The 12,199-nt window shown below is 57.5% G+C and overlaps 1 protein-coding gene across 2 annotated transcripts in view; it reads right to left on the reverse strand.

Moving 5' to 3' along the window:
• Nucleotides 1-12,199, reverse strand: part of RPS6KA2 (ribosomal protein S6 kinase A2) — a 194,216-nt gene that overhangs the window by 45,141 nt on the left and 136,876 nt on the right. For both annotated transcript variants that reach the window (XM_040965201.1, XM_040965200.1), the window contains 2 exons: nt 2,085-2,201; nt 4-85 (listed from right to left, as the gene is read on the reverse strand). In XM_040965201.1, the coding sequence (XP_040821135.1) occupies nt 4-85; nt 2,085-2,201 (199 nt within the window). The remainder of the gene's footprint in view (nt 1-3; nt 86-2,084; nt 2,202-12,199) is intronic.

Consider the following 12,199-nt stretch of genomic DNA (forward strand, 5'->3'; position numbering starts at 1 on the left):
TACCCTTTAGGGTGGCCTTTCTGAGCACCTTCATGGCGTACAGCTGTCCAGCATCAGAGCCCTTGACCTTCCGCACCAGGAACACCTGGAAGGAGAAGACAGGACACCTGAGACACCCAGGCTGCCAACGCATTCTCCCGGCTGGAGTTGCCGTGGGCCTACACAGGGGAAGGAATGGACACATTGCTTTCTCCCATGCCCAGGCCACCAGGGGCAGTTCTGTGTCCCCTGACAGCTGGAGGTTGGAGCACCAGCAGCTGCAGGAAATGCCGGTCTGGGCTGCGGGCATCCATACAGCACAGGCAGCACTGTCACCCAGCCAGTTCCTGGAAGCTGGAAGGGACAGGTCCGCCTGGGGATCCCCAGGGCAGGGAGCATTCCACTGCCCACCACACAGGCCAGGGGTGCACTAAGCAGCCTCAGGCCTCACACGGATACAGCAGGTGGGTGGGAACCAGGCGAGGACCTCAACAGGCCCTGACCACATCACAGATCTGACAGGCGAGGGACAGGATTTGTCCTCCCGGCCTGGGCCAGGATGAGCGAGAAAACATGTGGAAACTGGCTGATGACCTCCCAGCAACCTGGGCCTTCCTGTGTGTTGGCAAAGGCTTTGCTCCTTTGCAGGGAGTTTTTAGTCATATTCATTGTCCCTGTCTCTCCTCTTTTGCTCTTGGTCATTGTTCTTCTGGCTAGCAGAGTCTTCTCCTTGGGCCAGGTTTCTAAGCTGTGTCACCCACAGGTCTACAGTTCTATTTTACTTATTGTGGTTGGCACACGGCTCTTTGTTTGCAGTCACTTGTACCACTCCCTCCAGCGAGTTCCAGGACTGAAATCTTATGTCAGATTTCCACCGTGGTCTCCACAGCCCCGGCTCCTGGCTCACCACTCTCCGCCTCCTGTGACACCATGCCGAGGCTGCACCACTGTCTGTACAACCTTTCTCCCGCTTCCGGTTGGAGAAGGTCCCAGGTTTAGTTAGACACCAGGTATCCTATATAGCTAAGTTGTTGGTGGTGCTGATCTTGCCAGAAGCTGTTGGCCCTTAGGTCTGAAGGCCACACGGACCTATTTGGACCCATATGATGCCGTAGTTGGTATTTTGCCTGTGAGACCGTGCAATGTACTGAACTCAGTGAGTTGTCGCCAAGCTCAGTGCATGCACAGCTCACTGCTGTCCCTGCAGTCTTAAAGCCTTTGCCACTCCATACAAAATTATGCCCATGTGCCACTACTAGAGTTCTTGATCTGCTGGCCATCAGGTCTGAGGGCGACCTGGACGTGTCTTGGGTGGAATGCCACGTTGGTGCAATTCACTGAGCCAGAAATGAATTTACTCCCAGCTCAGTGCATGTGCAGTCCTGTCCCATAGCCTTTGTCTCCTTAAACAAAATGGAGCCCGATTTGGCTCTTGGGGCTAACTGGGCTGTGAAATTCACCCTGTTCTCGCATTCCCTGTCTGGGATCTGCCACTCTGTCTCTACTCCTGGTCAAATCAAACAGACCAGCAGGACGGGCAGTTCTTTGTCTGGGTTCACCTCCCAAGCTCCCAGTGAAAAGTCCCTTCCCACCTTGTTGCTGGTGGATTTCCAGCTGCTGGTGGAGTTCAGATCGCTGTTAGCTAAAAGCCACTGAGGTATCAGTCACTATAACACCACACCACTGTGTCTGCTGCTTTCCTGTGTCTGTCAGTCTCCAGGTTTCCCTCTGCTATTGTTCTGTCCTCTCCTATTTCCTAGAATGTGCCCTCTCTGCTTCACACTGGCTAATGTTTCTCCTGTTTAAATGTGTCTCACCCTATTCCTCCATCTTGATTCTGGGACGGACTTTACTGTGGTGAAGGGGACGGTCCTGACTGTGGTGCCCTGGTTCTAGGGGCCATCTTTGCTCAGCCAAGAGGCCACAGGTCTGCATTTGCTTGGAGCTCGGTAAGCATGTCCCAGCCTGCAGTAGGCACTGCAGCACGGTCACCCTGGGTTGTCCAACTTGGGACTCATGGGCTATGGGGGACGCCTGGCCTCTCAGGAGGTATCCCTGGTGCCCAGGAGGGAGGCCCATGGAGCCACCCTGAGGGTCTCACTCACCTTCCCGTAGGAGCCCTGGCCCAGCACTTTCAGCAGCTCAAACTGGGATGGCTCGGCCTTCTCAAAGCCCTCCTTCACATGGTGGCTGATGTCAATCTCCTTTACCAGCCCTTCCTCCTGCAAGAGAGCAGTGGCCCGTGGTTAATGGGGTGCACCAGATCACCCTGCCAGCAGTGGCCCTGGTTAATGGGGTGTGCCAGTCTGCCCTGCCAGCAGTGGCCCATGGTTAATGGGGTGCACCAGATCACCCTGCCAGCAGTGGCCCTGGTTAATGGGGTGTGCCAGTCTGCTCTGCCAGCAGTGGCCCGTGGTTAACGGGGTGTGCCAGTCTGCCCTGCCAGCAGTGGCCCATGGTTAACGGGGTACGCCGGACTGTCCTGCCAGCAGTGGCCATGGTTAACGGGGTGTGCCAGATCACCCTGCCAGCAGTGGCTTGTGGTTAACGGGGTGTGCCAGTCCGCCCTGCCAACAGAGGCTGTGGTTAACGGGGTGTGCCAGTCCGCCCTGCCAGCAGAGGCCGTGGTTAACGGGGTATGCCAGTCCGCCCTGCCAGCAGTGGCCCGTGGTTAATAGGGTGCACCAGATCACCCTGCCAGCAGGGCCTGTGGTTAACGGGGTGTGCCAGTCTGCCCTGCCAGCAGTGGCTTGTGGTTAACGGGGTGCGCCAGTCTGCCCTGCCAGCAGTGGCCCGTGGTTAACAGGGTGTGCCAGTCCGCTCTGTCAGCAGTGGTCATGGTTAATGGGGTGTGCCAGTCCGCCCTGCCAGCAGTGGCCCGTGGTTAACGGGGTGCGCCAGTCTGCCCTGCCAGCAGTGGCCCGTGGTTAACGGGGTGTGCCAGTCTGCCCTGCCAGCAGTGGTCATGGTTAACGGGGTGCGCCAGTCCGCCCTGCCAGCAGTGGCCCGTGGTTAACAGGGTGTGCCAGTCCGCCCTGCCAGCAGTGGCCGTGGTTAACGGGGTGCGCCAGTCCGCCCTGCCAGCAGTGGCCCGTGGTTAACGGGGTGCGCCAGTCCGCCCTGCCAGCAGTGGCCGTGGTTAACGGGGTGCGCCAGTCCGCCCTGCCAGCAGTGGCCCGTGGTTAACGGGGTGCGCCAGTCCGCCCTGCCAGCAGTGGCCGTGGTTAACGGGGTGCGCCAGTCCGCCCTGCCAGCAGTGGTCATGGTTAACGGGGTATGCCAGTCTGCCCTGCCTCTCTCCTGCTTCTTCCCATGGCCAGGCACATTGTGCACCCTCAGCACAGGGCTTCTGCACTGTGGTGACCCCCGGGAGGAGCTGTGCCTTCACCCTGCTGTCGGGCCATAGCCCTGGGCCTCTGAGTCCTCCCCCAGGAGACTCCCCCAGGAAGGTGCCCCAGTAGAGCTCCCTGTGTGGTCACAGATTGGGCAGCAGGGCTGGCAGAGCTGGGCATGGCTGCGGCCAGGTCCAGGCCTTGACGGTGAGAAAGCCTCCAAGGCCTGCACAGCTCCCAGAACTGAGATGTTGAGCACCTAGTGGTGATCACAGAACTGCCACCCATGTGCGGCTCCTCCAATCGAGACAGGCCACGGCAGGTGGCTGACAGCCAAGAGAAGCAAGTCCCCAGCTGCAGCAAAAAGGCCTGAAAACCTCACGTTTTCTGAAAACAGGTGTCTCACTCAAGCACTCTGCGCTCTTGGCTCTTTGGCCGTTTTTCTTCTGTTTGCTTAGTAAGCCTTCGGGTGTACTCGGGATTGTCTTTCAGCCTTTTATATCTGTACTCAGCTGCGGAAGAACCCTCTGAGCTCTGCTGCAGCCACAGGTACCTGCAGACGATGTGCCAGCACATGCCTGAGAACCACTGCCCCAGTGTCTGCGAGCCCTCCGGAGGCCACGGGTCAGTTCCAATGTGCAGGTGCTTGGGGAAGCAGACCCCAGGCCCCTCCTGTTTCTAGGCACCATGCCCCAGCCGCCTGGGGTCCACCAAGGGCAAGGTGCGAGAGGGTGGTGTGCAGCAGGAGATAGGGACTCTGCTGGAGACACAACCCTGTCTGGGAGTCAGGACGCAGGCACATATCGCTGCACCTGCTCAGCCTGGGGCTTCCCATGTGCCTGTCACCCACACGGCAGTGGGGCAAGCGGGAAGATGAGGAAACAGGCTTTTCTGCTGCCCTCACAGCCATGGCCTGAAGCAATCTGTCTGGGCTCCCCCTCACCCACCCATCAACCTGGCTCTCGTCCTGTCCCAGTCCTGCCACTGGCTGGTGGGAGAGGCATCAGCAAGGACTGGCCAACAGCGCTCTCCCCCCAGCTGCCTCTCAGCTGCCCTGGGCACCCAGGCCCTCTCTGCAGGGGTCAGGGTGGGTTTCCAGCCATGGCCTGCCCAGAGCCACATCTTAGCATGTTTCATAGACTCTGCAAATAGGAATAAAAGACAAGATTATTTTGGGTGTGAAAATGCTTTGAAATCCACACACCTAAGGGCTTCTGAAGAGGTTCACACACACTCACAGCACAAAAAAGCTGCATGGGTCCTGGGGGTCAACACAGAATGTTCTAGCACACAGAGCCCTGGGGGTTTTGGGGCACATACAGAATATTCTAGCATATGGAGCCCCAGGTGTGCTGGTGTACATAGATACAGAGGTCATCATCCATTGGTTCATTCCCCAAGTGGTCAAGACGGCCAGAGGTGAGCCAGTCTGAAACTGGGAGCCTGGAATTTCTTCTGAGTCTCCCATGGGGGCAGAGGGATCCAAGCACTTGGGCCATCCTCTGCTGCTTTCCTAGCACATTAATAGGGAGCTGGATCAAAACTGGAGAAGCTGGGACACAAACTGGCACCCATGTGGGGTGCCGGCACTGCGGGTAGAGGATTAGCCAGGCATACCATCGGACTGCCTTCTAACGAAGTTCTTATAGCTGCCACCAATGAGGTGATTCATGCAGTACCTTGAGCCACTCCTTGTTCAATATGCTGCCTAGTGGCTACCGCATCAGTGGGGATGCCATATCTCACAGAGCCATGTCTGGAGTTCAGGCCCCAGCTCTGGCTGCAGTCCCTGACTTGGCTTTGTGCCAGCAGGCAGCCCTGGGGCCTGGCCTCCTACCCTACACAGGGGCCTGGCCTCCTGCCCTGCACGCGGCCTGGCCTCCTGCCCCACACCGGGGACCTGATTTCCTGCTCCTGCACGGGGGCCTGGCCTCCTGCCCCACACAGGGGACCTGGTCTCCTGCCCCACACCGGGGCCTGGCTTGGGTTCCGGCCTGCAGCTTTGGCCTGACCCAGCCCTAGCTGTGCTGGGGATGAGAAGTAAGCAGCAGGTGGGAAGCTCTCTCCCCACTCCCACCTCTCACATGCGATAAATGCTTTTTAAAAATGACAACATGATGAGTGGACTCTGCTCCTTTCAGTGGCACGTGGGAGTGAAGGCTGTGAAGTGTGCTGTGTGCTCAGCACTGTGAGGAGGCCTGTGTGAACACCCACGGGGCAGACTCTGTAGGAACCAGCAGCAGTTTTCTTCTAACCGGGCTGGGAAAGGAGAACATGCAGGCCCGTGAGCATCCGTCACCAGGACCATGAGATACAAGGGAAGTCAGCCAGCCTGGCAGGGTCCCCTTTGCACGGCTTCAGTCGCCCACGGGCCGTAGATAATCTCAGGCACCAGGGGACCTGCATTCCAGTGCCTGCTGGTGTCACTGCAATCTCTCCTGTGCCATCACAGAAACTCAGCGCTCAGGACTGCACCATGTATATAGCCTCAACTCAGGACGCAAGGCCGTGGTGTCTGCCACAGCCTCAGGCGCCCAGGGCAGTAGGGACACCCACATTGCACGAGTGGCCTGAAGTGGACTGCGGCAGCCAGGGTACAGCGCTAGCTGTGCGGGACATCTGACCCTGTGCTACAGGCCGACTTCCTCCACGGACCTCGCAGCCCCAGGCAGGCAGGGTGAGCCCAGTGGCACACGTGGACCTGGCATGGCCACACGGCAGTGCTGGTCAGCGCTGGTCAGCGCCATCCCTGTGGAGTTCGGCATAAGCCCTGGTGTGAGTCCCAGTGTCTGCAGGGACCTGCAGGCTGCAGAGGGCAGCTGCGGGCAGAACGCACAGCTCACATCTGTAACACATCAGGCCCCTGGGTTCAGGTCCTCTGCTGCTCCTTCACCCTGAGCAGTCCCCTCCTCCTCCTGCCCCTCCTGCTGAGCTGTCCCCCCTCTCCCCTCCGGCTGAGCTGACCTCCCCTCCTGCTGAGCCGTCCCCTCCTCCTCCTGCTGAGCTGACCCCTCCTCCTGCCCCTCCTGCTGAGCCGTCCCCCCTCCTCCTGCCCCTTCCCACTCAGCTGTCCTCTTCACTGTCACCAACACTTCTCACTCAGCTCAGCTTTAAAGTGCCTCTCCAAGGAATGCATCCAGGAGCTAATGTCCAAGCAGCATTTTCCTCCTTTTGCCTTTGTGTCCACTGGAGGCCACCGGCCTGAGTTCCCCTTGCCCGAGTTCTCCACTCCAAATGCAGAGACCCCACGCCCTGGGAAATGGGGTTCTCGGGCCAGACCCTACAGCAGGGTCATGCTGCTGGCAGAGGGATCCCAACCGCATTCACAAGGGGACGACATCAAGGACTTGCTAAGAGGTTTTCTCAGTTACCCATGAAGGGAATGTCCCAGGGCCTTGGGACAAAGCCTCCTCCCCAGCTGAGGCAGGATGCCTGGTGCTGCTGCAGGTGTGGGCGTCAGCACCGCCTCCTGGCACACATCCACATCCACACGCAGGTATATTCACACACAGCTACATACACACCCACACACAGTACATCCACATCCACACATGGGCCCGTCCACATCCACACACGGGTTCATCCACATCCACACGCAGGTCCGTCCACATGCACACGTGGGTTCATCCACATGCGGGTCCATCCACACGCAGGTCCGTCCACATCCATACGTGGATTCATCCACACGCGGGTCCATCCACACGCAGTGCTATAGGAAATCTGACCCATCCAGCGACGCCCTGTGGAGATGCCTGCTCTGAGGGAGCAGATGAGCAAAAACAGAAATTGCCACCTGCCCTCAAGCTGCGTACCTGCAGGTCAATTTGTTCTGGTGCTCCTGAGCCACAGGAGACTTCAGCCTGGCTCCGAGCACAGCACGGCCTGATCCCAGGAGCTGCGCCTGCACCTCAGCCTGGCTCCAAAGGCATCTGGCACAATTTGCGGTGCTAGGGAACAAGCTGATGGCCAGCGTGTTCTGTGCAAAGGGGACGATATTTCAAATCAGAGAATCCGGGTTTCAGTTGGGACCCGCCTCTGCCTGCCGTTGGAATTCTGGACAAGGCTTCTGTGTCTCAGCCATCATATGGTGTGTGTTAAAAATGGAGAAAAAAATCAACTCATGTGAATAAATGTCTGTAAAGCCTTATGCTCTGGATTTGCTAACAAACAAAATGTTCATTTGAAAAGCTAGAGTCTGCAAGTGAGACAGACATGGGAGTCACGGCTTGGCCCGGATTGCTCTTCCCCTGTGTCTTTCCGGGACTGTCTCAACTCACTAGGGCAGATGGCCAGCCCGAGCCCAGCTCTGGCTCCCGCACTCCATATGCCATCCTCTGAGGCTATTCCTTCTGGGAAGGACCAAAGATGGGCCCCAAAGGACACTGGAGCCATGTCCACACCAGGCTGCTCAGGCAGGGGCTCACATGCCCCACCTCACCAGCCCCTGAGTTTTCACCTTCAAAGTACTTCCTGCGGCCCCCAGACGGTCACAGTGCGTGGCAGGGTCACAGAGTCATTTCCTTCCTTCGTGGGAAGCCGGTGCTGCTTCATGGATGCGGGTTCAAGAGCACCAGGTGGGGGCTCCACAGCAGCAGGCTATGGGGAATGGGCTTATGAGTCAAACCACCCAGACCACATGCATACCCTGGCACCACGCATGGTCCCCAACCTCACGACATGGCCCAGAGTCCAGCACCTGCCCCCTGACTTGATGGCAGTGGCTGGTCATCACCCTTGGAGTCACAGAGTATCATTCCACATGGGCTCTTTCCCCTGTTTTCTACCTATTTGAGAGCCGGAAGTCAATGTCACTGACTGCTCTGACACACGTTGTGTGTAAGCACAAAGCAATTATAAAACACAGACCTGCCAACTTCCGCCATGGCTTCCCTGTCCCCCAGGAGTCCTCCAGCATGAAGCAAGCACAGCCACAGAAAGGAAATCCACTGAGGGCTCGGGGGCAGCAGCTGGCATCATCACAGGGCTAGGAGGACAGAGCAGGGATGCAAGCTAACGCCCTGACCCTGTGAGCTGAAACCTTTGAGGCTGGACAGCACTCAGGGCAGTAAGTACAGGACGCTCAGCTTCTAAGTCCCGGACAATGACATGAAAATCTTACAAGTGACAACTGAAGAAGGCAAACCAAAGCATGAGACAGGGAGAGAGGCCAGCCCACTGAGATCCAGATCCCAAGGGGGCTTTCATAGCGACTTAGATATGAGAAAACTCGCTGACCTCTGCATGGAATGTTCCAGACAGCACGGAGATGGCGGGGGGCGGGGGGCGGGGGGGGATGCTGCCCTGCCGCTCAGGCCTGCTGTGAACCTGGGCAAGGACAACTGCGCCGCACAGCTGTGGGCAGCAGCAGCAGCAGGTGGCAGCCACAGGCAGAGGTGACTGAGGCCTGGCCACGTGACAGAGCAGGACAAGCCAGCCCACCTGCAGTGACGCCATCAAGCTCCCGACAATGGAACACTTACTCACACAACAGGGGCACACGGGAGACAGGTCACGGGTGCAGGCTCAGAAAGCACCTGGCCTAAATGCAGTGATGGAAGTGGAGACAAATGTTTAACTGCACAGAAAGCGCTGCACTTTACAGGGCAAAGATCGGGACTCAACACAACAGCGTGTGCGTGCAGCAATCCTCCGAAGCAAACACAAAGTAATCAACGGAGAAGCTGACGTGAGGAAAATCAAACAGCCGAGGCACATGACTCTGAAAACAGCGTCATCCACAGTGCAAGAAGCAAACAGTGATGGCACACAGCTTCTTCTCTCGTCGCCAAAATGGCAGCAGGGAGAAGCACGACCTGGGAATCTGCCACCCTCATATCCAAACCCAGCATTCAGGTCACCGAGTTCACCTTTCGCTCGCGAACACTGGGTCTTGGTCAATAGGCCGAGAAGTGACAACTTGAGTCCTCTGTACCATTTTTTAAAGCCGTGTGACAGACGATGAATACAGAGATTTGATATGACATGAAGGATGAGATATGACAGATTTAGTTCCTAGAAATGAACAGATGCTCCTGGGCATCCTGCACCTGCTCCCAGGTACACAGACCTCACCACAGCCTGCACCTGCTCCCATGTACACAGGCCTCACCACAACCCTCACCCACAGCCTGTACCTGCTCCCAGGTACACCACAGCCCTCACCCACAGCCTGCACCTGCTCCCAGGCACACAGGCCTCACCCACAGCCTGCACCTGCTCCCACGTACATAGCCCTCACCCACAGCCTGCACCTGCTCCCAGGTACACAGCCCTCACCACAGCCTGCACCTGCTCTCAGTGCTCACAGCCCTCACCCACAGCCTGTACCTGCTCCCACGTACACAGCCCTCACCCACAGCCTGCACCTGCTCCCAGGTACACAGCCCTCACCCACAGCCTGCACCTGCTCCCAGTGCCCACAGCCTGCACCTGCTCCCAGTGCTCACAGCCCTCACCCACAGCCTGTACCTGCTCCCACGTACACAGCCCTCACCCACAGCCTGCACCTGCTCCCAGTGCCCACAGCCTGCACGTGCTTCCAGGCACACAGCGCTCACCTGTACCTGCACCTGCTCCTGTGCCTCAGACTCAGAGCCTTCTGCAGCGCTATGCCCTGTGTGCTGGTTGAGCATGCACAAGTGCTGAGTCTTCCTGTGTGTGATCCATAGCTGTGGGCAGGCAGTGCTGGGCACTGCAGCAGATCTTTCTAAATGGGGTTCTATCTGGAGCTCCATGTTACAAAAGAGAGACAGGTGACAGAGGCATATGTATGAACCAGAACGGAGGGCTGCCATCGTGGGGATGCGGCTTCCTGCTTGCATGGGCATCAGCAGGTGCTCAGCTGGTCCAGGTGTGGCTGACCAGGGGTAGGGCCCCAACACAATCCAGTCTGTGTCCCTCGGGCTCGTCTGTGGTCTGTCCACGGCGTCCCCCGGAGGTTAGCGTGATCAAGTCTCCACACTCGTCACAGCTCCTGCGTGGGCGATCTGGGTGTGTGACAGGTACCAAGTAGCTCATGCCAACAGTTTCTATCTGCTGCTGTGACCATTTCCATGGCACCCTAAGGTGGCTTCAGGTGACAGTTAAGCTGAACCAGAGGAGCACTGTCTTTGGCCAGACGCTGAGTGAGCGAATGACCTAGGAGCTGCGTGCGTGTATGCCTTCCCAGCAAGCCTGAGTGCTGCCTGGGAGATCACGGGCAATCAGTGTGAAGTGATCATGGCTGGGAACCAAGACAGCCTGGGGGACACCGGGAGTCTTACAGCAGCAGCACTGCCCTTAAGAGCTTGGAGGCACACACCCAACTGTCAGCTCTGCAAGTCCTGCAAACACGTGGGTTGCACTACAGCAACCTGCTCGGAGACTCTGGTGTGGAATCCCTGGTGTAGAGACCTCACGTGGAATCCCCGGTGTGGAGACCCTGTGCGGAGGCCCCGTCCGCAGACCCTGGTGTGGGGACCCTGTGCGGAGGCCCCGTCCGCAGACCCTGGTGTGGGGACCCTGTGCAGAGGCCCCATCCTGAGACCCTGGTGTGGAGACCCTGTGTGGAGGCCCGTCTGGAGATTCTACATGGACCTGGCTTCTTGGCATCTCCTGAATGTTGGTGCCTGCCAGGGAAGAGCGTTCTCTGTGCCATGGGACATGGGGAGCTCGGGTTCTCTAAGAAGCTGACAGTGAACACACGACCACGACGGACGCAGCTCTGGTTGAGTGAAGAAGAGGCATTGGGGAGCAGGTGCTTGGGGCGGTGTTGAGGCACCTGCACCCCACAGTGGGGTACTAGGTTGGAGCCCCAGTTTCCTGCTGTGCAGACCCCGGAAAGTAACAATGATGGCTCAGGGCAGGGGCGTCCTGCCATCCATACTGCAGACCCGGATGCTGCTCCTGGCTCTGGCTCTGGTGGATGCCTGGGGAGTGACCCAGGAGAAAGATTTGTCTGTTTCTCTTTCAAGTCAAATAAAAACAAGTGATAAAAATTTGAAAAGAGAAAAGCAAACCGGTTTTAAAGGAGTTTTCAACAGCCAATTGCTAACATCCTTAAGACGTCAAGAGTCCTAACAATGCAATGAAGATGCAATCAGGAGTCGAGCAGATGAGTAACACAAACAGCACGTCTCAAAAATCACCACTTGAAGAACAAATGCATGTCATTCTTCAAGAGTTTCCTGCCTCGTTTACCGGCAGCCCCAAGCAGGTACGGGGAGAACCAGCAGCCCAGCCCAGCTGGTGGGGAAGATACTCGGTCACCTGGGGCGCTTTCCTTTCCCTTTTTTTTTCCCTCAGACTTTTTTATATGTTATTTTAGCAAATATTTTACTAAAAACATTCAAGTGAAATGTAAGGCTGCCAATTCAAATCCATGGAATTTTCCAGACTCAGCCCAGTCTCATGCCCATGTCACTTGTCTTGCGTAAGGATGGGCCCGGGTTCTAGAACAGGCTGTTTCTATCCTGTCAGTGTCAGGATGGAAGTGAACCCCAAAACGCTGGTCAGTGGGTGGTTTAAGGGAGGGTCACAGCACCCACCTTGCACATGTCCAGCCTGTCAGCACTTGGGAAAGCCGGGCACTTGCACTCCGTCATCCTCTGACCTTCCTCCCAGACGTACACCCTCCAGGAAGTGCCTCGCATCCTGCGAGCAGCCCCCTGCACCTTGGACCCACGGCACTTTCAGAGTAGATGGAACAGTGGTGTCCACGCACAGGGCAGCCCCTGGGAGCTTACGTGCCGGACGTGTGGGCTGTCACGGACAAAACTTGTAAACACGGCAGTGGGAGCCGCGCTGGAGTACACACAACATGATTGTATTTGCATAACACGGAAACCACAAATGACATCCTTGAGTGTTTGGGATGCACACAACAAACCAAGAAACAAACAGAGCAGAGC

The sequence above is a fragment of the Ochotona curzoniae genome, unplaced genomic scaffold (assembly GCF_017591425.1).
Source record: "Ochotona curzoniae isolate NIBS_2020 unplaced genomic scaffold, NIBS_Ocur_1.0 scaffold_3890, whole genome shotgun sequence".
NCBI classification, from domain to species: Eukaryota; Metazoa; Chordata; class Mammalia; order Lagomorpha; family Ochotonidae; genus Ochotona; species Ochotona curzoniae.